General features: G+C 43.8%; 2 protein-coding genes across 6 annotated transcripts in view; one reads left to right on the plus strand and one right to left on the minus strand.

Annotated features, from left to right (window-relative positions):
* The window catches only part of unc5cb (unc-5 netrin receptor Cb), a 144801-nt gene extending 119872 nt beyond the window's left edge, over positions 1 to 24929 (plus strand). For 2 of the 4 annotated variants that reach the window (XM_053853758.1, XM_053853760.1), the window contains 10 exons: positions 5456 to 5512; positions 9452 to 9643; positions 11578 to 11937; positions 15521 to 15608; positions 15739 to 15910; positions 19010 to 19243; positions 20394 to 20543; positions 20608 to 20772; positions 21346 to 21524; positions 23594 to 24929. In XM_053853758.1, the coding sequence (XP_053709733.1) occupies positions 5456 to 5512; positions 9452 to 9643; positions 11578 to 11937; positions 15521 to 15608; positions 15739 to 15910; positions 19010 to 19243; positions 20394 to 20543; positions 20608 to 20772; positions 21346 to 21524; positions 23594 to 23753 (1757 nt within the window). In that variant the 3' untranslated portion in view covers positions 23754 to 24929. The remainder of the gene's footprint in view (positions 1 to 5455; positions 5513 to 9451; positions 9644 to 11577; positions 11938 to 15520; positions 15609 to 15738; positions 15911 to 19009; positions 19244 to 20393; positions 20544 to 20607; positions 20773 to 21345; positions 21525 to 23593) is intronic. The other 2 variants (XM_053853759.1, XM_053853761.1) reach the window with 1 other exon arrangement.
* A 1164-nt stretch (positions 24930 to 26093) lies between these two features.
* bmpr1bb (bone morphogenetic protein receptor, type IBb) overlaps positions 26094 to 26890 on the minus strand; it is a 39996-nt gene continuing 39199 nt past the window's right edge. For both annotated transcript variants that reach the window (XM_053853762.1, XM_053853763.1), the window contains one exon: positions 26094 to 26799. In XM_053853762.1, the coding sequence (XP_053709737.1) occupies positions 26674 to 26799 (126 nt within the window). In that variant the 3' untranslated portion in view covers positions 26094 to 26673. The remainder of the gene's footprint in view (positions 26800 to 26890) is intronic.

A 26890-nucleotide genomic window follows, 5' to 3' on the forward strand; every position in this document is an offset into this window, starting at 1 on the left:
AGGCCTTCTCTCCCCCACGTTTGAGTATTGTGGTTTCATCGGGGGCAGAGCTTCACGGAGGCTAGGGGAAGCAGCTGCCTCCTTTACTGTAACAGATGTATGTGTACCAGTCCCGTCGGTTCTTAGCAACTTCACTAAACAACATTTTTGTTGTGACTCATGTAGGTTGGTTTAAAATATTGAACAAAATGATGCGCCACATGACTGTTGTCTTTCCCTCAGCTAACTTCAAGTCCCACTGCAATTTGCTAAGTGATACATTCTTGGTGTCAAGATAGCATTTGTTCCGCCCCACAGCCGTGTTCTGTGTTCCTTTCTGACCTTTGTTCGGAAACAAAATGCTAGCGCAGTCAGTTGTTCTGTAGTGCGCAAGGGACATGCCTTACCTAAAGGAATTCTTTTTTATTTTTTTTTTGCCACAGATATAGTTGCTACATCGAGATAACAAATCACTGTTACGATGTTAGATGTTGGTGGGCATGAAGTTTGTTAAGATCTCCATATTGTGGCAATCCTCTCTGTAATTCCGAAATTTGTGTCACTTTCATTTGGTGTTAGCAGTTCAAAGGTCACTGTTAACAGATCACAGGGCAGTGTATTCAGAATGACTGCACTGTTATTCACCAGCTAAGCTATCAAGTACACCATTCTGCTTAAAACTTCCTTCACCTTGACTGACAGCTCAAAAATGACTTCACCATCATATTTATACTATGATTGGGGTCTTTAGCTGGGTCCTCAGAGGACCGGGGTGGTGCAGGTTTTTGCTGTATGTGGACAACGCAAACACACTTGGAAATTAATGCACGAGGCCCAATAAACAGAAAGCGCTCAGTGGTTGAATTAAACACACACACACAAGGAATAACAATGACAAGAGAAAAAACCAAGGGTGATTTAAACACAGGACTCACACACAATCTAATCTGGAGAAGCGAGAAAGCAGAAAACGGAGCGAAAAGAACCAACTAAGGAGGCAACTAAAGAAGATCAAGCACGCACAGAATTTCGAAATATGTAACAGGAGCACAAGAGAGTTTACCGTGAGGACGCGAAGCAACCATCTGGCAGCGCAGACTGGAACCCAGGTGTAGAAATCAGTGGAGTCTGTTCAGTAGTAGTATTAGCAATTGCTAGACAATTGCTAATAAGTCTTTAAACTGAGATTACGCAAATGGAACCTTAAATGGGTAACTTATCGCCATAACACCAGCCAGGAATGAGTGAGTACATACTGTCTCACTCCAATCGCAGCCTTCATTTAAAGGACCGCATGAAAGAATCTTCTTCTTCTTTTTTGCTTGTAAATAGAGCCATATTTTTACCATATACTATCATCAGGAAAATGCATTTTACTCAAGGTCATATTGTATATAGAAACCACCAACATCCTTTATAGACCAATTGCAGAGAATATAATGCCATAGATTCAAGATCATTTCTGGGATTGATTTTGTTTTTCAGGAAACTAAAAGGATGAAGCCACTTACTTCAATGCTAATGACCATTTCCAACGGCGTTTAGCAGAACGGCCCATTATCTAAAAGCTGGCATTATGGCAAATATGATTGGGAGTGCGAGTTGTGTGCAATCTGAACTCACCCCTGGACCGGAGTCCATCCCTGCAGGGTTCAGTTGGGTTTCCAGCAACCACATGTCGGCGGATTCTGTTGCATCTTGATCCTATTTTCTTCTTGTGTGAATTTATTTAGATCAGCCCTATTGCTTTCCCTCGCTGAAATCAGGCAAAGAAACTTGATACAGTCAGAAATAGTTGTGCTCGGACTCCAAAAGTGGTCCCAGGCAGACAGGGAAAAGTTGTGCGATGATTGATAATGAGTCTTGTTTATTGCATTTAGCCTGTCAAAGAGTTTGGATTAACAAAGTTAAGCGAGTACAGATTGATCCCGGAGACGCTCCCCTCCACTCCGATAGAAGAACTTTCCGCCTGAGATACACAAGTGCACTTCTCACAGTTGACTGCGGCTGACCTGTCGAGAAATCAGTTTCACGCTCTCTCCGAGGTCTTGTCTTCCTCAAATTCAATGTTGTTTTCCGAGCCTTTGCCCACCCCGCTCGCACACATGACACTTTCTTGACATATTGATCGAGAATAACGGAGGCGGATGTTGCAGCAAGTGCAAATGCTTTATTGCTACCAAACACCAGAGACCAGACAATCATGGCAGCTTACAATGCCAAAGTTATTTCCTCTTTTCAGTGACTGACACCTTTCAAAGTTCTGCTCCAGTATGAAGCATTCGACTGATGTTAACGTCAAGGCAGAGCAATCCACTGTTTCTGAAAGAACATGCTCCTCCAGTAGGAACTGATCCGGGGTGGCGTTTCCCCCTCGAGGCCACACACGGAGGCGCCCTGCCACCCCGCCTCTACTGTAACCTCAGAATGAATAGAAAGTCCACAGGACGGGTTGAAACGGGCCATCAGTTAGACTGACCGTGACAGTCCCCTCCTCTTGCTCCCGTCTGGCCTCCCAGTTGCCTGATTACGTGTACACACCAGCCCCATCTATCAAGCCATTGATTTTGCTGTCCGTCCACTTGTCTGAAGTAGCTCTCTCCCCCACACCAATAAGGACTGTGCTGTTTGTTTAGTTGTTTGTGGATGTTCCTGGGGTGTCCCTGGATGTTCCTCTGCTACATACTGATACTTAGCAACATAATACATGTTAAAGTTCTCTGAAATAGCAATAGAGCCTTTTAATGGCGCTTACAATGACGCTAGTTTTTTAGTTTTAAGTCAAGAGGATGCCAAGGTCCAGCTCAAGTTTTAGAACTCGATTTTACAAAAAAGCTGCTAAGTTTGTGAGGATTAAAAAACGAAACAGCGAGCGCACTGACCTCTACCCTCCGTCCATGTCCATGTTGACTGAAAATAAACGTGTAGCCTTTGTTTTGGCAAGTAAACTCTTGTCAAAATATTAAAATAAATAATTTTAATAATAAGGCAAAAGGTGGAGGGGAAGGCCAAGGAGGAGATTGATGGAGGTGGTGAAGGAGGACATGAGGTTTGAGAGAAGAGGAAGCAGAGGACAGGGTGAGATGGAGGAGGATGATCCGAAGGGACAAGCTGAAAAAAAAAAAATCATAATAATAATGGAAAAAAGCATTGTGACTCAATTCTTCTGGATGGCACCATGGCCAATTTTGCCGTGCATTTAGAGTGAGGCACCCATTTTCAAATCCTCACTTAACTCACTGAACACGCTCTGAAAAAGATTTCAAATCAGGTGATGAGTCGGAAAAACCACCAAAATAAACATATCTTCCATTCATCAGCTGAAAATAACAGGAAAACATAACACCAATCACATACTGTAACCTCGTATGCAGAGCTGAAGTGTTGCTTTAAAATATGAGGAAGATGATTAGCAAGAAATGAGCATCAGTCAACACACAACAGGTCCATGATCTGTAGATATCCCAACCACGTAAAAGGGGTTCCTCTGTTGGGCTCACCAACATCTGTCTTGTCAGTTCTTGGTTCTTGCGTGTTACCACCCTGCTGAAATCAGCTGAGCAGCGTGCTGACTTTTTCCCAGTTCCACAGGCGAGTGATGCATGTCACTGACTGGGCAGCGGAGTGAAGGATGATGAGAGCTGCATTGCCTCAACAGTGTTGTTTTGTTGGTGCTGCACATGTAAACGTTCTAACAGGCGTTTGTTACGGCCTTGATCCCCTCACATCTGAGATGATCCTGTAAGGGATTAGTTGAAGACATGTAGCCTTCACTGAATGAATCGCACATTCATGACCACCTTAAAAACGGTTTTGAATAAGAGCAGATCTTGGTGTCTTGAGACTGTGAAGAGAATTAAACAATCAGCGAGAGCATCAAGCAGGAATCAAGAACTACAGTAAATGAAATGCTTCTTCAAGTTGATGAAATCCTCAATTAAAAAGGTGAACACGGATCCTTTTATGAGGTTCCTGCTTCATGGTGGAGTTAATTCTCTTTGAAGGCTCTTGCTGTTGAATCTTTCTGGCAAATCTTTCACTGAGGTGCGTCTTGACTTTATATCTCTAAGTTCTCTGTCAGAGTGGGGCAGTCTTTAGTAGAACCCTCGTGCGGTCATTGATCTTCCAGGCACGTCTGAAAATGAAGATTCAAGACTTAACGCGTTTTATTTGATTCAAGGTCTTTGTGCTGCCCAGACAGTCATCAATACCAAAACCACATTTTCAAGGTCCTCCCTGTCTTGTCTGGGAATTGACTGCATTTAGACTTGTTTTTTTCTTGGCCCTGGCCATGCTGAACTCTGGATTTTCGGTGATGACCACAGCTGCTGCATTCGTTTTTTTTTTTTTCTTTAATTTTTTGGTGTGTTAAATTCTTCATGAGTTTCGTCTTTTTGTTTTTGAACAACCACCGCCTGCGTGCTGCCTTGGTGCTCTTTATTGAACCGTATTTACGTCACAGATTTTGGCTTTCCTCCGCCAGTCATGGAGGTCATGTATCAGGAGCAAATCTTTGAACTCTAAACTGTCAGGGTCGGTTAGAAATGGAACTTTCTTTGGCCATCTATAGAATTGTTTAGAATTACAATGGTAATATCAGAAGATATTAGAAAACAAAAGCAGACATCCAACTATGCCCGTTCACATGTCAAGAGGGGAGCGAATGAAAGAGAAAAAATGCGGTGCAACTTTTAGGTCTAAAAACAATAAAATAAAATGAAGACAAATTTGGAAGAAAATGTACAATTGAATTTATTTGGGGTTTAATATGCACAAACAATGAAACCTGACCCAGTTTAAGTCACGTGTTGAGATATGACCTGTGGTCCAACAAGCCAAAAAAGATCTGATCAGTTCAGTGCTTCATAGAAGAATTGAACATTTGGAATCATCACCAAATCTCACCCCAGTTGCATGTGTGTTTCCATCCTCTTTATTGAAACATTCAGAGCAAACATTAACTTGCTCTCCACAGGACCATGACCTTCAAATCTTACGTATTGCATCAGTCCATCCCAAAAATAGATAACATTAAGCACAAGAAAACATTTCAAAAGCAGCCGAGACAGAACTTTATAACCAGATTTTTCCTTCATAGCGTGTCTCTCTCTTCACCCCGGTCCCATCATAGGAACTCTGTCCTGGTTCATCAGCTGAGGCTGTAAGCCCAGTTGATGAATGGCTGCGCTCCCTCACAGGACTCTCACGTCCCTCCCTGCTTTCACCCATCGATCTTTATTCTCTGTACACCGCCGTGCTCGTGGTGGGGTGCAAATCAAGAAGGATCACCCTCCCGCATCATCACTCCCACTCATGAGTTTGTTGCTGTCTCATTTGTTGACTTTGTTTTTTGTGTTGGCTTAAATTTGATTTTTGTCATCCCTCTCCCATAATCTTGTAACCTCCCCCCATCCCACCTTTGCCCCGCGTCCCCTCCTCCCCCCACTGTTTCCATTCCTCTCTCTCTCTTTTCAAGGTTCCTTTTATCAGAAGTCATCTGAAGCTAAAGACATGATTGATTTGGAAAATTCATGTGAGTTATTATTATTTTTTATTATCATTCTTTTGGCATATTTTTATGTTTGTTGTTGTTGTTGTTGTTTGATTGACAATAATCTTGCTGTCACCCATTATATTTGTAAAAAAAAAAAACTAACACTGACAATTCCAGACAGACCTCAAGGCCTCTCAAGTGAGTTCATGTGACCCACGTGAGCTCTGAATACCGACAATTGTCTTCAAACAAAATTCATTACTAGTTTCATAAACACCACCTACAATGATGATGATTTCACAACCTGTTATATCTTGCTGTTCAGCCTGCTGAGATTAGAAATATCAATTGGGAAAATCAAAATGGATGGAATTTCTTGCACGAGAGTGGAGCATTTCTTGTGTTGAGAGGAGGCGTCAGTGGTGAAGGAAGACTATTTTTGAGAAGTTCTATGCTAAAATGATCACGGCACATTCTATTTAAGCTCCTGAGCTGGATCATCTCACCTCATCATGATGTCCTAGTGACATAGTGGAGGAGGTTTCTGGGGAAGAAGCAGTCTGGGCCTCTCTCGCTGCCTCTGAAGTTTCTGAAGTCCAGGTGGTTTGGAAGAGCTTCACCAGTGATGTATCACTTGACACAATAGTATCGTGGGAGTGTGTTTTCCTCACCAAAAGTGATAGCAAAAGACCGTCATTTGAAGGAGCAATTTGTTTTTATATTGTATATTTTTGACACTTTTCAACATCCTTGTCCATAGACCTGATCGCTCTCCTTCAGCAGCGTGGCCTTGAGCTTCCTGTCTGGAAGAGTTAGCTGTCAGAGCGCTCCTCCCTCTTCACCTCACTGTCTGTCTCACTCTCTGCTAAATCTCTGCATCCTCGCCATGTTCAGTAATCCCTCTCATTTCCACTGCTTGTCCTTTATTTCCCCACCAACAATGGGCCCCGTTCAAAGGCTGGTATTAATCTAGGCGATACATTTTAATGCGTACACTTAGCAGGTTACAGTTTTTATACCATCAAAGTGTGGTTTGAAGATGATCCACGGGGGGGTGCATGTTAAATAACCGCGGGGAAGCTTGGCAGAGTGTGAAAATACAATCCTGGTTTTTCCGACTTTCATCAGCAGCTTCCTGTGCTGCTGTCTGTTCATGTCTCCATAAGAGGAAGGATTACCGCTTCAACATATACAAGGATAAGACTCAAGAAGGCTCAGGAGCTGAGGTGCTCATCCGGCTCTTGTGTCTGAGCCACATCATTAGATAGCCCTCGCTCATCACTTGAGAAAACACCATCTTCAACCATCCATTGCCCAGCTGCTGTTGCTGCTCCACCACTCCAATGCCAAATGCCACCACACACGGAGACACCTTCCAGGTCATCTCCCTGAGTCTGGTGAGAGCAGCACTAGATGCCACAGAAAAAGCAAAGTCACAAACAAGCTCAAAGTCAGAAGTCAGTAACAGTGAAGCCATAGCATCCACAGGAGAACACAGTGACTCTGCAGGAGTGACTCTGCAGGTTTGAGGTTCTGTCCAGGGACGACTCGTTCATTCAGAGCGCTGAGTAAGCCACCGATGACGTCCTACTAGACCTTTTAAACAAGGTTGAGTTTCTGCCTGAACAGAAACTGGAAAGGCAAAGTAAGACAAGAAGAAGCATTCCAAGAATGATCATTCCATTTGACCCGAAGCTGATAGAAAGCTGTAGAAGAAAACGACAGAACACACTCTGTTGTATTCCATTGGTTATATGTGTGCATTGTACTGTCTTACTTAAGTACTGTATTCTTGTGTTGGTATTTAAAAAGGTCAAAGATCTGAATCATTTCATGTGTTTAGATTGATAAAGGCAGAGGTTTTTAAAGCAAATATCGCAAGGTAAAAGCATCCCAATCCTATATGTGGAAATTCAGCCCTGTTAGATTTCCCCGAGATGATGTTAGCATTGTGTTGTAGTGTTGTAGGAGTAAATGTGTTGTGACACAATAACAACGTAACGTGTGTGGAATAGCAAGTAATAGACTTGGTCTTGGTCAATGGCAGCACTAGCATGGACTTTCCATCAGTTTAATCCAAAACCAATAATTGGAGGTTGAGTTGAGACCAGATCGCTAGAACGCTAGGATTGGCTGGTCTTGGCAACCGTGGCAGTCTTGCCAAAAACAATCCAGAGAGAAGGGGTGACTTCCTCTGACCTGGACCGGTAAACGCACCAGTGCTCACGCTCCCACTTGCCTTCTGACATTTCACTGCCTTTACAGAATAGTTTGGGTCCATTCGTCATCTAGGTGACAGTGAAGGACGTTCTTTAGGACTCACCAAAGCCGTTTCAGAGCAGCAGTTGACATCCATTCTGCACTGGCATGTCTAATGAACGCCTGTGTCAGCCTGCGAGCGTCCACGCCGGGCCTTAATCACTGAGCTTCCTCCAGCTGGAAAGTGGACGGACGAATCCAGGCCAGGAGAAGGGAGATGAAAGACTATCTGAGAAATGCGAGCCATGTCTAGATCTTATCTGCTGTGTGTCAGAACAAAGGCAGAGACGGGCTGAACTGGCTGCATGGTAATTTCAAGATGAAAACATCTATATCTCTGTCTTCACCACTTTTTGATCTGGCTTTTCCAGCCCGCCTGTTAGGACACTGTGTCATTGTGTTTCTGCACAGTAGCCGCCGCTTTTAATTGTGCCGCGGCTCTCTGATCGTTGTCTTTAATTTCATCTTTATGTGCCGATGTGTGGTGGTGGCGTCTGCGCTCTGTAATGTGGATCATTTAATGGTGATCATTGCACTGCTTTGTAGTGGCTCGGCTTAGTGTGGGACAAGTCGACCTTGTTTGAATGCGTTTGCTGAGCTGCATCCCATGCTTAGCACCATGAAGTCTTTCAATAACTGAGACAATGTGTGACATGTAGAACCATTATGGAGGTGCTTCCGTTGTTTGGTGACTTAAACAAGATTCTGTGAAGGACTCCTGCCCAGTTTATGCGGTGCAGCAGTTCCCTGTCAGTCACATGGGGGCCGCTGTTTGGTGTAGGTCTCAAAATAATTTTGCAGCGTAATGATGAATAACCCATTTTTATTAGTGACATTCAACCACCCAACTATTTATATTACAGCCTGCTTGATTTGTTTAAGACTCTCTGTTTCAAACCAATATTTTGCATGTCTTTATTTTTTGTACTTCAGAGACTCTTGCTTTTTATTTGAAAACGCTTCTATCTTGCAGTGCAGATTGAATCAGAAAAGAGTTCACTGTTTTTTTGAACATTTGAATTTGTTGCTCATGTGATGCCTAAGCCCACGTCTCTGTGACAGTGCCGCCACTCGGAGAAACGCCATTGCAATCTATAAACTGCACGCCATGTTGAACGACAAAGCTGGAACACTGTGGTCTTTGCGGGTCATGACCTCGCATGCATAGGTGATGCTCTAGTTTTGGATGCACTTTAAGTGAATTGAAATTATTAAATGAGCCAATCGTATGCATCCAAAGGCTCTTGCTGACCGTGTTAGGTGACTCTGCAGGCCGGATATGGCCCCTGGGCCTTGAGTTTGACACATGCACCAGTATTTCTTGAAACTGGTGACGTCATGGTTTTTCTGAACATATTAAAAATACACAAATATATGCAACATTATCCCAACGTAATAAACAGACCCCACCCCACCCACCACCCCCGCCCGCAGCCTGAAACACTCCCGCCTTTCATAAATGTCCCTTTTTACTCCAGCAAACACAGATGGGCTTTCGTCAACCGTGAAGAATAAAAAGGAGAGCAGAGATAAAACATATGCATTTATTTCCCAGTTGGTGGTCGTTAATATCCGGCTCAATTCCACACCAGGATATTAGTCTGCTGATAATGGCCCCATCACAACTCCTGCACATCCAGAGCAAACGCTTTATTACAACAGATCGTGACTTATGAGATGTAAACCTCTCTCTCTATTTTGTCTCTTTGCTCCCTCCAGTGGCACCCAGCACAGATGATGTAGCGCTGTACGTGGGGATAGTCATCGCCGTCATCATGTGCCTGGTCATCTCCGTGGTGGTGGCGCTCTTCATCTACAGAAAGAACCACAGAGACTTCGACTCAGACATCATCGACTCCTCAGCTCTCAACGGAGGTTTCCAGCCGGTCAGCATCAAGACCACACGTAAAGGTGGGCCTCTCACATTCAGTGAGTTTTTCTATTTGACTGTGTCCGTCACGATGCATCCCCAGTCTAAACACGCATTAAGAAAATTGGTTCTCTTGACAAACAGAACATACAGTTGTTTATAGACTCCTCCAATCTAAGAGTCAATCCCTGGTAATCCAGACAACAGCCGGTATCAAACGCTCTCTGGGGATTGATGCTCAGCCCCGGGCAGCGCACCTGTGTTGTCCTTGGCACAGAGACTGTTTGCTTTAGCAACTCCAACGTCGAACCTGCTGGGTCATGTTGAACTCTGCTGCTTTGGCAACACCGCAGTTTCAGCGATGGATGTGAATGTGCCCCTCTCACTGTAAATTAGGAAACATGAGTCGCTTGCTTCGGTGCAGGAGGCGCTGAGGCCCTCTGAAGTTGTGATATCGTTCGTGCGCATTTGGGATTCAAAAGATTCATTTTGAAGGTTAGCAAGTACAGAACGTTTAAAGTAACAGTATGCGTTTTGAAAATTATTATGTGATGCGAAATGCGCATAGTTTTTCATAGAAATAGAGTCCCAGTAAATTAGATTAGATTCAACAATATGTACTATTTTGTAGTCCCCTAGGACGTTGATCCAAAACTCCCTGGAAGCCGGAGGGTGATCTGCTATTTCATACTGTACTAGACAGTCATAGTTCCGCCAGGTGTAGAACATGTAGAACATTATGACTAATATTTTATAATGACAAAATGAACCTAAATTTGTGAGTAATTGTCAGTTGTCAATTGCCATACATGAACATGAAATTGTATTAAAGCAGTTACTTAAAGCCGGTGTACAAATCGATGTGTAAAAACGATATTTCATTCAAAGTGCATGGTTCAATTAAACACATTTTTCTGTATCGCCATCTGTTTTCGAGGATCAATATCCAGACAAGTTGTTGGCCTTGGGCTATGAAAATCGCTGGACCTTAGATGCCCACTGAGCTGCCTGAGGGGGCCTCACTAACACACCAAGATTGGCCAGGATGTGTCCGCTCTGCCACGATGAAGCTGAGTTTGGTCTCTCCATTTTATCAGTTGCATTTTAATGAACTCGGAGCTCAAATGCGCAACTTTCAATTTTAAAGGGAAAAAAAACTAGTCCAGCTTCTGTCAAAGTTCAGATCTCACCATGAGGACGAGACGTCTCCTTTTAACATTCTTATCTGACTCTCCACTGATGGTGAGAGTGATTCGGGGATAAAAGAAGATGCTTCTTTGCTGCAAAAACCTTTTGACACACCTACGAATGTGTGTCTTAAATTGAATGTCTTATTATGACTGTGTGTTATCTCAGTTCATAGTTCCCGCCATTTGATTCTACAAATGGTTCCAGTAGCGGAACAATGTGTTTTCAGCAATGAAGAAAAACCAGTTAAAGAGACCGAAAAACAATCTCTTTTTAATTCCTCGACTTTAAAAAGAATTTGGCTCAGTTTCATTGAAAGAATTTCTCTTCCCATGAGATATTTACATCACGTGGGCTGCTCAGACTTTTCTGGATTTGTAAAACATCTCATTAAAACGGAATCTTTTGCCACTTTCCTTGACATCTCCATCACTATATGGACAGTTGCTGCCGCGCAGGGAAACAGCTCCCACTTCCACCCACTCAGCCCAGCTAGTGAACATTCATCCTTGTACCTAGCGGGTAAAGCCAGTGTTGGCGATGCCATCTGGTCCTCATGAATCACAGCTGTGCTTTTGACTTCTCTGACTGAGCAATAATTCTCGTTGGTGAAGTGGACTTCCCTAATGAGTCACGAATAAATAAAAGCGGAGAGCGGCGTTGTCGATTGCTGCCAACACTTTATTTCCTCTGGGCTATTTCACTAAAGTCTTTGTGGTCAAAGACGAGTGTTTGATGACCGCGGTGGGGTGGTGTGTGATTGATGAGCCTCTGCTTTCTGTTGCAGCTGATCTCCTGACTGCTCCCCCTGACCTGACCTCGGCAGCTGCCATGTACCGAGGTCCTGTCTATGCCCTCCACGACGTGGCCGACAAAATCCCCATGACAAATTCCCCCCTGTTGGACCCCCTCCCCAATCTGAAGATCAAGGTGTACAACTCCTCGGGTCTGGTGACTCCACAGGACGATTTGGGAGGAGAGTTTTCCTCGAAGCTCTCGCCCAAATTGCAACACTGCCTCATGGACGGGGAGAACACGCTGGGCCGACGCACCCAGACACAGACGCTCATGCGCACCAGAGACCCGTCCTGCACAGCGGTGGGGTCCTTTAGCTCCCAAGGCGGGCATCTGATCGTCCCTAACTCAGGTACGGGATCTGTCGTCGTGACATTTGGTCATAACTAGTGTGCATGTTCAACACGCTGGGGCTCGCGGTACCGTCTCATCGTTGCACCACCCTAAAGTGGACAACGTGAAGAAGAGAGTGCAGGTAGGGCTGAAGGAGTAGAGCCGACTGTCAGGGGTGGCCAGGAGTGAGACACTGTCTGGCACAGACACAAGTTTAGTCTTACCAGGTAAACGGAGAAGAAGGCATCCAATGAGGTCCATGGATGCAGAGGATAGGTGTGACTGGGGATCAAGGTACTTTCAGGTGGAGACGGCTGGTTTGCTGTGGCAACCCCTCAGAGCAAATGCCCAGACACAAAGACGGAGAAGAAGAAGGCATGTGACCACATTTATCGCTGCTTGTTCATGGGACTGACTAATCTGAGCAGTTCACTTCTGTGACAGCAGTCACCCAGAGGGAGCCAAACCCTGACAACATACACTTCAGGCTGTAGAACTGTCTCGTCCTTTCAATATGACCTCGCTGTTTACATGGACCAGATGATCCCAGATCACTGGATCAGTAAACTCACCTACAATAGCCATGTTGGACCAAACGTGATAGATTTGGAGGAGCTCTTGTTGTGCCAACCCCATTGGATAGGTTCTCACAAGAGGTGGCCATGTGGTTGCAACAGAGTTTGTGTTATTTCTAAAGTGACTCTTTTAGGTAGTTGTTAAGCAAATTGTGACAGACTAAAACATCCTTCATTGTTGGTGGGTGTTTGGCTTCTGAGCTAACAATGACGATGTTTGTATTTAGTCAAATAGCTTTTGTCTCACTTACCAAGTGCAGCTAAGCCTCTAATTCTGACCTTAGAAGAGCTTGTTACAAAATGACTAAGTTGCAATAATATCAGCTGAAGTCTGCCACCATCATCCTGTACACACATTAGCACCTTTGGATTCAAGCTGTGTTGGTAAAAACAAGCCAGTGAGAGGCTGCTTTCAGGAGACGCTCGAGCGCCTCTTCAGACAAGTGTTAAGTCAAGTGTCTCTTGTGTTGTGAGTCGAGTGTTTTTCCACCTTTGGTTGTTTGGAAAAAGCACTTTACTGACATAGAAAAACATAATTTACACTCTTTGAGCTAAGATATTTCCCCGCATTATTTATTTATTTATATAGTTTTTCCTACATGATTTAGACTATGCACGAAATGCTCCTCTGCAGGGAATCAAGTCATTGTAGCATTCTGTTCAAAGGTGCAGGAGTTGTTTACCATACAAACAACAAGCTAATGAGTAAAGCTTACACACTTCTTGATCACGGATGGGCAACTCAACTTCCAAACAGGCCACATGCACAGGAAAATGTTGTGCAGGGAAGCGCGTCAAAATGATACACACCTTAAAGCGTCAACACTTGACGGACCACAGAGTTTTTCGGGCTCATGAAAGTGAGAGCGCTGGTTCCTCAGGTAGCAGGCTGTTTGCGCAGCAGGCAGTTAGCTGCGATGCTTAGCACCACCCACCGGTCCGAGCGTGACATTCGGAATGCTGAGCGTATTGCCCAAGAAATAATCAGTAATTTCACAAAGCTAGATGAGCAGCCTTTCTCAGGTGTCGTTTATACGGAGACGGAAACGACCGGATCCGTCGCCGTTCTGGAGTTGGGTGCTGCGTTCGTCAGCCATCTGAATCTGAAACGGTTGAAAACGTCCGGAGTGGAAACTTTTATAACTGCAGCGCTCTCTTGTTTCCAGAGTCCCGCTACAAGCAGCCAGTATGTAAATATTTCAAGGACATAGCAGAGTCTCAAGAGACTCACCAAACTGCGATGTCTCACATCAAATGTTTTTCAGTTGTCCTTTTGACAGAATAGTTGCTGCATTCTGCAAGGTTTTTTTTCCTCCTATTTTTTGCCTTCTTGAAGAGGCATATTAAAACGTGTCTGAATTAAAATGGTTTAATGGTTCATGTTTTCACATCATGGACATAGAAGGGCTCATCATTTTGATGACAAATTCATTGTCAATCCATGCGATCGGTATCCGTGGTCTGCCGCAAAAATCCAGATCGGAGCGTCCCTACTTTGTAGTTGACTCTCTATGGTCCAATGTCCAGATCTGCCCACTGTGCCATCAGTGAGAGACTGAATTGATTTAGTCTGTTGAGCAACAAGTAAATGGATCATATAAACGACTGCAGACTGCCTGTTACTTTTACTTAACCAGGCCACAGTAAGCGTTTATTCTGAATAGACCTTTGGTGCGTCTACATCTATATGATGTTTGCGTCCAAAGAGTCCCAGTAGATGTGAAGCCAAATGTATTTATTACACATAGATGTGCACTGGACTGCTGCCTCTGTCGTTTCTTATCCAGCAGGAGAGTTTTACACGTCTTTGAAATGTTACTTGGAAGCACGTGTATCCAATCGTGCTACGAGCACGCACACAGAGACGGATACCTGAGGTGCCCGAGCGCGGCGGCGCTGGTGTTCTGTTACGGGCAGCGCACATTAGCATTTCTGTCCGCGCTTCAAACGCATGCGGGCTGCTTTTCCACAGACGCATGTTGACAGACGCAGACAAACGAAGCAAGACATTAAAGGATACACCGACTTCTCAAGTTTGCCTTTTTTTGATTCCTCTAAAATTGTTCTCAGCTGCGCTCCGACCTCATCATGTTGCACAGACAGAAGCAGAGGAAAGGGAGCGTTGTAACATTTGATCTGCGTCTTTGAGTAATGAAAAAAGTTTTTGGCGCTTGGTAGTGCGGCTGCCTGGTATTTTTTAGCTACTTGAAATGCAGTTGCTTGGTCTTTGAAACTTCTGCTGCAATGGAGAGCGGCACCACGTGAGGCGGCCCCTGTAGCATCGTCGCCGTTGCTTCACTAGCCAGCAGGGGAGGCTTTCTGTCACTCTTTGAACGGCTCAGAGCAAGGACATGAGAAATCAATATGCTGTCTGACAAACCTCCTCCTGCGAGGAGTGTTTGTGTGCGTCGCATGAGTCTTCAAAACACCCTGGACTTGCACTTCATATCAGATCAATCTGAGATGGAGAGATGTAAATCACGCTGACTGTAGCCTCGTGAAAATACTGGAGAGCAGAGGCATCATTGATTCTTCAAATGAAGTGTCACATCATTCTCCAATACTATCAGTAAGAAGCCATGACTTTGAACTCCAAGGGGATTTGGATTTCCCCTTCATTACTGGCAGATAACTCATTGTTACTTGTCTCTTGAGTTACTGATGACTGAGGCGACGATAAGCCAGCAAGAGCCCGTCGTTTCCCATTCAGATAATGACTCATCTTCAGCTGAAGACATGTTTATAAACTGTGTTTTATAGTGATGGTGAGATGAAGCTTCTTGAAGTACTGAGGCATTTAGAGGAACTGATTCGACTCACGAGTCGACTCTTCATTTTTGCTCTGGCACCACCAAGTGGACATTAAATATAGGATTCTGCAAGCGTGAAGATGATGCTTGTTTCGGCTTTCACCCTGGGTAACCGCTTCTGGTGGCCACCCTGTACCGACACCCTCAACCGGCACCGATCGGTCAAGTGACTCTCAACTCCGCCTCCTGACATGTGACATGTATGATGTGTTCTCAGGAGTGAGTCTCCTGATTCCCGCCGGGGCCATTCCACAGGGCAGAGTGTATGAGATGTACGTGACGGTGCAGAGGAAGGACAACTTGAGGTAGGCAGTGTCCCCGTCAGAAGTCCCCAGAGTCCTGTTTACTCCTGTCACCTTCGCCGTGGCACTGAGTGACTGCTGTCACAGCGTCGCCTGACAACATGTTTGCTGTGGTTCTGTGTGGCTCCCGCAGGCCCTCGGTGGATGATGGTCAAACAGTGCTGAGCCCTGTGGTGAGCTGCGGTCCCCCCGGGGCCCTTTTGACTCGGCCCGTCATCATCACCATGCACCACTGTGCCGTGTGTGACGGGCAGCAGGACTGGCTGATCCAGCTGAAGAGCCAGTCGCCTCAGAACAAGTGGGAGGTGAGTGACGAAAACAGGGTGCAACCGCGGCAGACCTTCTGTCATGGACAGGCTCGTGCTAAATGTGCACAGTGGTTGGTACAAAGGCATGGCAGCACAATGTTGGAGGGATTGTATGAGTTGCCTTTCCTGCTTTTCTTATCCGCTTGTTCTTGTGAACACAACACGACGCTGTATTTTCAGTCATCAGCAGTTTGCTCCGGTGGCTGCAGGTGTCCTGGTGCTCCTGTTCCATTTGTCTGGTGGAAATGTTTAGTCCTTCCTATTTTTTTAAGTACATTTTCATGATTGTGACCAGTAAATTTGTTGCTGGATCCTGGTTGCACAAATTCGATGGCAGTTATTTTAATTTTTTAATTGCCTTGTAAATGCTTCACTTTATTGGAGGACGACATCGTGGCGTCTCAGAGTGAAGTGAAGCGAATGATGTAATTGGCTTTTATTGTTTTAAATAATTGTCGAATGGTGATATCACGTTGTTCTCCTCGGTTAGATTCTTCTTCTTCATCTTTACATGTTCACACAAAAATGGAAAATCATTTCATCAGAAATGGAGTTGTACATCATTATGCTTTATTTCATTCATTATTTTTTTTATATTTTTTCAAGGACGTTCGGTTTTAGACTCTGTCTGTCCGTCAGCAAAATAACAAAACTGATGAACAGATGTTACATTTCATATTTGAATTTTCCTGATTGATAGCGGTACGAGAAACATATGAGTTCAAGTCTGGATATATATATATATATATATATATATATATATATATATATATATATATATATATATATATATATATATATATATATAAATAAAAAGTCAATGTACTTCCATCAAGCCTCATATTTTTTTACATCTTTTTGTAAATCCATGATTCTTGTTCTGCATTTAATTTATTGAGAAAATGACTCTTGTACTGTTATTACGACGGAAAATAAAGACCACATTTCCCTGCATACCGTCCATAGAGAACAGACAGAGCAAAGCGATGACCACGTCTTTGAAAACTTTACTCTGAAATGTCTGAGTTGTTTGTGTGAGTTTGCTTGAATCCGGAAACCTCTCACTGTTGCCTGCTCCAGGATTGGAACTCACCACAGAACCGACAGATCAACACCATTAAAACGTATCAGTTTTTCATTGCAGCGGTAGTGTCTCCTTTCATCGTCACTTCTTCCTTTCTTCAAGGAAGTCTTTCAAGGCTTTTCCTTCTCTGTTTCTCCTTGTTTGTTTCCCGCATCTACTCGTTTAGATTCACACCCAGCGATGGCAAAGACAATCCAAGTGCGCCAACTTCCCATTCTCTATTTTCATAATATTACAACTTTACTCACATAATGTTACGAGTCTGATCACGTAATGATGGAATATTTTGGTCTTTTTTCCGGGAATCTTCTGCTCACGCATCAGAACCAGACAGACATTTTTGAATTTATATTTTGAAGTTTCAGTAAAAGTATTTATTGTTGGAGCAACCCAGCCTGACAGTCTTACCACTTAGCAGTAGCTTCCGTCCAACGTATAATAGTGTTGTCAGCTCATTATTGAACGGTGGCAGGAATTGCATCAATTTCAGGGAGAGTCTGTGTGCCAACTGCGATGCGCCCATGTGACTTCTGGAGCAAAGCAGGCCCACACGCTATTTTGACATTGATGAATTGCTTCGGCTCCTCCAATAAAGCTCAGCGAAAAACTGTGTTTTTGAAGGCAGAATGACTATCGATTACATCTCCTGACCCGTCACAGATGCAGATGGTAACATCCAGCGTGATGACGCTCGCTTTAATATCAGGCTTCCTCATCCCACAGAGGGGCGTCCAGCCCGACTGAAATGCTGCCTCATTTCACACCCTCTGTCAGGATACACATTCTTCTGTTGCAACAGAAAGTACTTCCTCACAGATGCTTTTATAAAGGCAAGGAAGGATAAATAAATACACACACACAGACACACAACCAAACAATTTCACAAAGCCTCACATGTTGTAATTATCCCCCCCAATAATGAGCCCCGATGCCGTCCCCCCGGAGCAGTTAAGGAGTCTAATGATGGACTATAATACTGCTGTTAGACGGCCCAGCGCACTGTAGAATGCTGTAATTCCTCTTCTGTCTCTCATAATAGGCTGAATTAATGCCTATGCGCACCAGTGTCTGGATTAGAAGCAGCACACGGAGGCAGAGAAAACAAGATCAAGAAAGATCAGCAGGGAGGGCAAACGATAGGGAGAGAGTGTCGAGCCCACTCCTCCTCTCCGATGGTGCAGAGGTCAGCGGTCAGTTACTGCTAGCCAACGTCACAAGTGCAGCACTCTTACACCACTCAGTGCTCAGATATATATATATATATATATATATATAAGACCTTAACAGTGGCAGACAATAACAGTTGAAGTGAGGCCCCATACATACGTTTAAACAACAAAATATTGTTTATTCTGCATCATTTTGACAATAGCACAATAAATCACGATGGTGTCTATATTCAAGTTTTTATATCACCTTATTTAAACTAAAGCTCTTTTCATGTCTTGAAAATATTTGTATAAGAATTTCAATGTTATAAGAATTTCAAGTACATTCAGAGTAGAGGAAACAATGGCCATTGTGTAGTGAAAAACCTCCCTGAACCAAAGCAAACAGAAGCTTTTGTTTGCTTTGGTTCAGGGATTCCTCCATGTTTGTTGTTGTTGTTATCATCCTAGCTGCCACGTGTCTTGTGCATCAGTGGGATCAGTGGACCAGGAACTCCTGCACTGACAAAGGTTCCCTGTTGACTGGAGAGCAAACTGTTCAATTAAATGAAATTAAATTAAAATTTTAACACATTTTTGTTGTGATTAATTAATCATCATTCACTTGTTAAAGTCCCACCACTGAAAATATATCTAGATCTGGTTTGGAATGAAAACTATATTTTTTAAAACAGTAAACTACAGTGGTGTGTTAATGCATAAAATAAGAGGGCAAGGGTTATACAGGCAGGTGGTTGCTCTTAGCCCAGGTGTGTTCAAAAACGTCTGTCCAAATTTATTGCACGAGCAAAGCATGACTTTGACTCCTGTAATTGGCTTGTGAATTGCTGTTCCCTGCACTAGGATGTGGTGGTGGTGGGAGAGGAAAACTTCACCACGCCATGCTACATCCAGATGGACGACGAGGCCTGCCACATCCTGACGGAGACGCTGGGAACGTACTGCCTTGTGGGTCAAACGCTCAGTGCTGCCACCATTAAACGCCTAAAACTAGCCATCTTCGGCCCGGTCACCTGCCCCGCCATGGAGTACCACATCCGAGCCTACTGCCTGGACGACAACCAGGACGCACTCAAGGTTTGGAGCTGAGCTCTCACACTCCCGCACAAGATGCCTCACAGGTCCGTGTATGATTCGTTCATTCAATTTTCTTTGTGAAACGAAAATTGAAATGATACAAATAAAACAAAATAATGGCTCATTTTTTTATTATTCATTTTATAAACAAGTTGTTTTTCGTGCAGTGGATTTTGTGCAGAAAACAGAATAACTAAAACGAAAGTATTATCGGGATGGTTCATTTGAATTGAATAGTTGGTTTTTAACACAGTGGTTTGAAGCTGTGCACCTCATAGCGCCCCCTCATTGTTAGCTCGCCGATGTCAAAGTTGCCTCGGCCGTCAGGAAATATTGTCACGTTGTTGTCAGCAGTGATGTACACGCTACCTGTGTCAAAAATAACCGGCGCTAGTTAACTGCAGGAAAACATGCGTGTGCCTATTCGATCATGAATACCTGGAATATAGTCTAGTTTCTCTCGGTGGTCACGTCTTCTCCACAAACTGTGGCGCGCCTGCTTTCTCAGAACAACACGAACCGCTCCATCTTCACCGTTGGTGCTTTCTGCTCTTTGTGTGGTTCCATTCCAGTTCAAACCACCGAACTATTCAATCCAAATGACCCATCCCGACAGTATTTTCGTATTTGTTATTCTGTTTTCAGCGCAAAATCCGCTGCATGAAAAACAACTTGTTTTTTGTTTTATGGAATTCATTTATAAAATGAATAATACAAAACAAGCCATTATTTTGTTTTATTTGTATCATTTCAATTTGACAACGAAAATTGAATGAGCGAATCCTACACGACCCGTCAAGCTCAAAAACAGAAGGAGATTATCCTTAAGGAAAGAAACACTGATCTAATTCGAAGGAGTGACGCTCCAAGTGCATAAAGTAACGTATCAGAGAGGATGGCAAATATGAAGTGTGTTTGTGTCTTTGTGACTGGATTGTGAGAAGTGTGTGTGTGTGCGTGGGCACGGACGGCAGATGCGGAGTGGGCGGTGGAGAAAGAGATGTTTGTGTCACAGGGAGGAAGTTGTAGCAAGACGCAGCTGCTGCCCAAAGCAGAATAATTCTGCCCCAACAGAACACCTTCCATACTCATGCATGTCATTAACCTCGCAAGTGACCTGGCTCACTCGCCTTTGTGTGTGATTTCACAGGAGGTTTTACAAATGGAGAAGCAAATGGGAGGGAAGTTGTTGGACGAACCGAAGACTCTAAACTTCAGCGACAGCACGCACAACCTGAGACTTTCCATTCATGACGTTCCTCACGCTCTGTGGAAGAGCAAACTTCTAGCCAAGTACCAGGTAGAGAGCCGGTCGCCGTCTTTCAGGCGTCTGATCTTCTCACGAACCTCCGCTCTTCCCGCAGGAACTGTCCTTCCAGCAGGTGTGGAGCGGCTCTCAGAGGAACCTCCACTGCTGTTTCACCCTGGAGAGATTCTCCAGCAGCACCGTGGACCTCAACTGCAAAATCTGCGTGAGACAAGTGGAGGGGGAGGGACAAATCTTCCAGCTGGACACCACCCTGTCGGAGGTAGGTCCGAGCTGGAGCTAGCCAGTTCAAGACTCTTTCAGTGGGCCAACCACTGAACCTTGTGGAACACCATAGATCATTTAGGTGTGAATCATAAACCTTTTCATAAAGGCAGATGCCGTTTTATTTCCCAGTAGTTCTGTCGGCTCCCGACCCTGCAACGCAGTACTCGAGGGAGACTAATGACCGGTGCTACTGCTTTACCTGCTTCACAAAGGACATCTTGCCCAGAGCATGGAGCCGGGGGCGGGCGGGGGAGAGGGGGGCTCTGAAGGAGCGCTCCAGCTTTGTGCTCAGTAACAAGATGAATTATGGTTGGTGTAGTGCTGCGCTGTGTCTCCTGGAGCGCCTGCGGGTCATTTGTCTCTCGGTCTTCCTCTGCTTTCTGTTGCCAGACCACCAGCACTTCATCTTCCTGATGCAACCCGCAGTATTTAAAAACCAATCTGCCAGCTTCACTAGACGCACGACACTTGAATGAATAGTTTTCTCCTCACAGAAAGAGGAAGCTATTGTGCTTCCTTAATCATGGTTCGGTCATAAATCCCCCAAAACTCTTGACTCCTCTTGCAGGACTCGCAGAGTATCGACACGTCGCTGCTGGACCCGGCCAGTAACATCACCACCTTGGTGGGGCCAAACGCCTTCCGCATCCCAGTGTCCATCAGGCAGAAGCTGTGCGGCAGCCTGGACGCTCCGCAGACCCGAGGCAACGACTGGAGGATGTTGGCCCACAAACTCAACCTGGACAGGTGTGTGAGCAGCTGAGTGGCTTACAAGTGGAACAGAAGCTACGGTCTGAATGTCGACCAGTCAGCAACCAGCTTTTATCCAGTACACAATAGGCCATTCATCATCATTCAGTATTTTCATTGCTCGTGCCAACAGAGTGTCTTTCATTGTGCTTATTACTTTGTTTTATGTCGTGATACGTTGGTCCAACAAAACTCTGCTGCCGGTCCAGGATGCATCATTCCAGTAAGCGTGCGAAAGAAAGTGGTTCAGCAGTCGCATCCTGTTGACAGATGCGCTTCCTTATGAACGCAGTTCAGAACGTTCCAATGTCGACACAGTCATGTGATTGTCTTAAAGTGGTACGCGCGCCGGCGCATCGGTGTTGCGGGACGTGTCACTGCTGCTGAGCTCTGAAAATAAGGCTGTATTTTAATGAAGCTCTGAGGCCACAAATATGCATAGATTAAAAAAAAAAAATAGATGTTGAGACCCATTGGAGGCCGGACGTGGGCTGTCTGGTACTGGCTCGTGGGCACCACGTTGCCCGAGTCTGATCCAGACAGATCCGGCCCAGCGGGAAGGCCGTTATCACAGGCAGCAGCCGCAGACTGACCGCTGACAGGATGTGACAGCAAAGAGGACACACCGTTAAAGTAGAGCTCAGCCTGCTGCGCGTCACGTGAAGCCAGTTTGAGAAAAGAAATAGATTTTCAAAAATAAAGGAAAGGGACGCTCTGAATGGAAAGCAGTTCTTTCTTAAATAGTGTCACGTTTTGATCAGACTGTCAACAAGAGATGATATTTATCACTCCTACATATTACATTAGAAGAATAATATTAACAAAGATATTTAAAAAATGTACATATCACTCTACTAATAACAATAAATATGCACACGGTACTAGGCTTCACGTAGGTCTTTAGTTTGCTAACAAAGCAGGAGAGTTTCTGAGGTCGCCAAATCTCCACGAATGAGGAAAAACAGATTTTTGGATGAAATTCTTGATTATTGATCAGACAAACCCATTTTAAAATGTGTTTTCTTGTTTCTTATGTTGTTCTATAATTCATTTATGTTGATTCCTTACTCTGTTATACTTCAATTTATGTTTTTCCTCACCATTTTTGTAAGTGGTTCTTACCCTCAATTTGCCTCTACTATCTACTATATATCTACTATAGTGCAATCTTGAATGTCTACTCATATTTACATCTCTCATATGTACTCATATTCAAGCTATATTTTCTATAGCAATAGAGAAAATAGTTATATTTTCTAATAAAATATTTATTATTGCTCAGCCCGTGAAATAAAATTAAGTCCTGTGAGATCCTAAGTGAGTGCAAATCCCAGGTTCTACACGGTTCTCTACAGTTTTACATGGGGTAAACCTTGAAGAAGCTCCATTTATTTCTGTCTGAAGCCCATCACCCACCTCTTTTAGATCATCGTAGGTGCAGTAGTCAAAAGTATAGGACCATTGGATTTAGATTTAAAATCATTGAATTTGAATCACAACATTTCTGAACCTGCATTGACAACATTGTCGAGTATATATTGGGATCCAGTTAACTTGTTCAACAACCAATATTGTGATTTTTGGTTTGTAGTTTTTCATGGATTTAAATCCAGTATCGTACTGCTTGTCTTCATAAACAAACTTAAAATGGCCAACAATGGAATTTTAGTCAGAGGGCTCATACACACCCTTTTCAATTTTTTCAAGCGTTACATAGCTTAAAAAAAAACAAGAAAGAAAAAACTGGACCATTTAAAAAAATAATCTCAAAACTAAAAAAAAAAAAAAATATATATATATATATATATATATATATATATATATATATATATATATATATATATATATATATATATATATATTTTTTTTTTTTTTTTCTCAAAACTATTAAAAAAAATATATATATATATATATATATATATATATATATATATATATATATATATATATATATATATATATATATATAAATTCATTTATAATAAATACACAATGAGAAGTTCAGGGTGTGACGTCACAGTGGTTTGGATGACATAAGAGTGCTAAACTGACTTGTCTCTTTTAAGGTATCTCAACTATTTTGCCACCAAGTCCAGTCCCACTGGAGTCATCCTGGACCTGTGGGAGGCCCAGCATTTCCCTGACGGCAACTTGAGTCGCCTGGCGCAGGTCCTGGAGGAGATGGGTCGCCACGACAGCCTCGTGCCGGCAGCCGGAGAGCATTGACGTCTCCTCCATCATGAAAATGAAAAAAGATCATTCATAAAAGTGATGGATTGCCAAAAGCAAAAGGCAACCTCATGACACACACACCAACGCAGCAAGTGTGTGTGTGTCGGTGTGTGTGTGTGTGTGTGTGTGCAGAGCAAAAGAAGACGGGAACATCCCGGTCTACTCATCCGTGACCCAGTTAAACACTGGCAACAAAAGGTGTAAAAACTTGGAGGGTAAACAAGAATCGCTGCCAGTCATTCCTCTCGCGCTGATATTTTTGGATCTGGTTTCCTTGGAAACAGCTGTCCAGATATTTGGACTGAGCGGACATGATTTTCTTCGCCATCGCTTCAAGAAGTGACATCAAAAGGTCAAGAGGGGCTCCAATTAGTTTCCATGTCAGTTTCCATAGCGACACCACGGACGTGTTCACCGAGTGTTTAATTACACCACTATTTATATGCTTTTTTTCCTTTCTTTCTTTTCTTTCTTTCTTTCTTTTAGAGCTGTTTAGAATACTTTTGCAGTGTCCCTGTGACGTTTCATGATGGCGCTTGACTGTATCATAGCGCCCCCAGGTGGACGCTTGCGGTCATCAGCCACAGAGGGACACAAATGATGTAATCACTTTTTAATGTTGCTTTTGTGTCTAATTCATTTCGTATATTGTTTGATGTTTCATTCACGCTTCGCTCGGCGAGTGTTGCCAGGTTTTATGGTTGAAAAAGTCAAACGTCATCGACGCAAGGGCAGGAATCAGGAAGGAGATATTTATTTGTGGTTTGCCATGAAGATGTATTTTTCTAGCGACAGGACTACTGCTTTCTACCAAATAACTGACAACAGCTGTTGAAATCTGAATTCCTATCACCGAATATCGAGTGTTATTTATGAGAAATACCACGTTTGTGCGTTCATGACGGAAGCCATCAGTGATTGTGAGGTGCATTCAGGATGATAACTTGTACATGCAACATTCCTTCCACGCAGTCGTGGCTGCTTTTCGTTTTGGTTGTTTGTCGCGGCAGTTTTTTGTAAAGAGGTCTATGCAAACTTTGCATCTGTTCTTTCACAACGTTCAGCTTCATGGTCCATTGTGAGAATGTGTCCTCTCACCTGCTCCAGTCTCACTGTCAAGTTAATGTACAAAGTGTAAGAAAGAATTTTTAAGACTAATAATAAATTATATTTCTATGCAACATTGAAAACAAGAAAGCTGTGTCTGTTATTTCAAGTCAGCAGTTGAAATCGTTTTGGTTACTGGTATTTTCACTGTGGTTCAGTGCTTGACCTATTGATTCACAGCTCAGGAGGGATCCATGAAGTCGGAATACTTACGTTAAGAAGGGTCCTCGACAATGGAGCGGTGAAGGAAGGAAGGATCCCTAACAGTCTAGGAAGGATCTTTGACAAATAAGGAAGGATCCCAGAAAATGGAACAGTGAAGGAAACAAGGATCCTTGACGTCCTAGGAAGGATCCATAAAATTGGTACAGGGAAGGAAAGAACTACCCTTGATAGCCCAAGAAGGATCCTAGAAATTCAAATAACAAGTGAGCTCGGAAGGATCCTTCAATCTGGAGCTGTAAAGGATGGAAGAATCCTATACATTTCATTGACAAAGGAAGGAAAGATCTTTCCTGGATTCTTGTACATGAGTACATTTTAAGAAAGTAAGTCTTTTTACTTCAGCCTCTACTGCGTGAGCACTGATATAGAAATTTGAAAGGGCTACTCAAACTAACACGACTGACTTAAAAAGAAAAAAGTTCAGGTTAGAAACTCTCATCACGGTTGCAGTCTCCTGGATTATTGTGCAGGTGGGTGCGAGCATGACATAACGCATGACCGATGTTCCCCCTTAAAATTGATCCGTAAGGTGGTCAGCAATAGAAGACAATGCTACCATCAGATTTAGATTTAAAATTGTTGACTTCTGTTTATAGCATTATATTGTTCATTCATTTCAAATAACACTGTCCCTCTCCAGGTTTCATGAAGAACTAGTTGCTGTAGAAACATACTACACCAAATCAACTATGAGCAGGAGAGTTGACAGTGTTTAGAGGAGTAGCACATGGCACCTCTCAGAGGACCACATCCAGCCCGCTGTATTTCTGCTGTCCACCTCGGACCGTGGCGCGTCAGTGGACCACACTTTGAGTATTATGTGAGAGTGACACCCAGAGGCCAAAACCTTGAATGGCTACCACTGTATATGCAGTAGCAGACGATCAAACCTGACCTTTACAAAATCACAAAAACACCACGATCTTGCACATGTGAGGAGCAACAACACACGCGTATAATTGAACCACCAGCCTTTTTGCGGAGACACATTTTATTCTCTCTTCTGTCCCATCAGCTGAATGGTCACATTTGTGCTGGATAAATAGGCGACAGCCACTGTGCAACTACTCCATCAACGTCAAAACAATCGTGAGGAGACAAGAGTCGCAAACAATCCTCACAAATCTTTAATTTAAATCAGACAAACTGAAGCGGAGGGGGGGGGCGCTGTCCCACAAACCCAAATAAAGTGGATTTAACATGACAACAGAATGGTCACTTTAAATTAACAAGTTGTAAAATCACCTTCCAATACAAGAGGGTGGTCGCTGGGCAGCGCTTGGATGCAGCGCAAAAGACTGCAAATAAAGAAGCCCCAACAGGATTTCATTCAGCTCCTCTCAGTCAACACGTTGTGCCGCGTCGGCATAAAAAACACCTAGCTTTCACAGAAAGCGCACTTGGGATCCTCACTCCGAGGCTGCAAGATAAGAAAGACAAATCTTCACTGACGCGCTGCATCTCACTCTTCTGGCTCCTGTTTCCATCTGTCACGTCATTCATTCAACATACACACATACACTGCCGTGCACCGCCAGTGAGGGCAGCGTCAGTGGCAAGTCTCTGGGGGCTCAAGTCTCTGTCACAGTTTGATGTCTTGAGACTCCAACATCTTGGCCAGGGTCTTCTTCACCCTCAGGGCTGTGAGGCGAGAGGCTGGGTTGTGAGCCCAACACTCTGACATGAGTTTCCCCATCTGTCTGAGACACTAGGGACACACAAACACAAACAAAAGTCAGGACATAGCAGATGACTTTTGACAGTGTCACAAACACAAGTCCTCTGAGTGAGTCAACACA

Source organism: Synchiropus splendidus, chromosome 1, assembly GCF_027744825.2.
Source record: "Synchiropus splendidus isolate RoL2022-P1 chromosome 1, RoL_Sspl_1.0, whole genome shotgun sequence".
Classification (NCBI taxonomy): Eukaryota; Metazoa; Chordata; class Actinopteri; order Syngnathiformes; family Callionymidae; genus Synchiropus; species Synchiropus splendidus.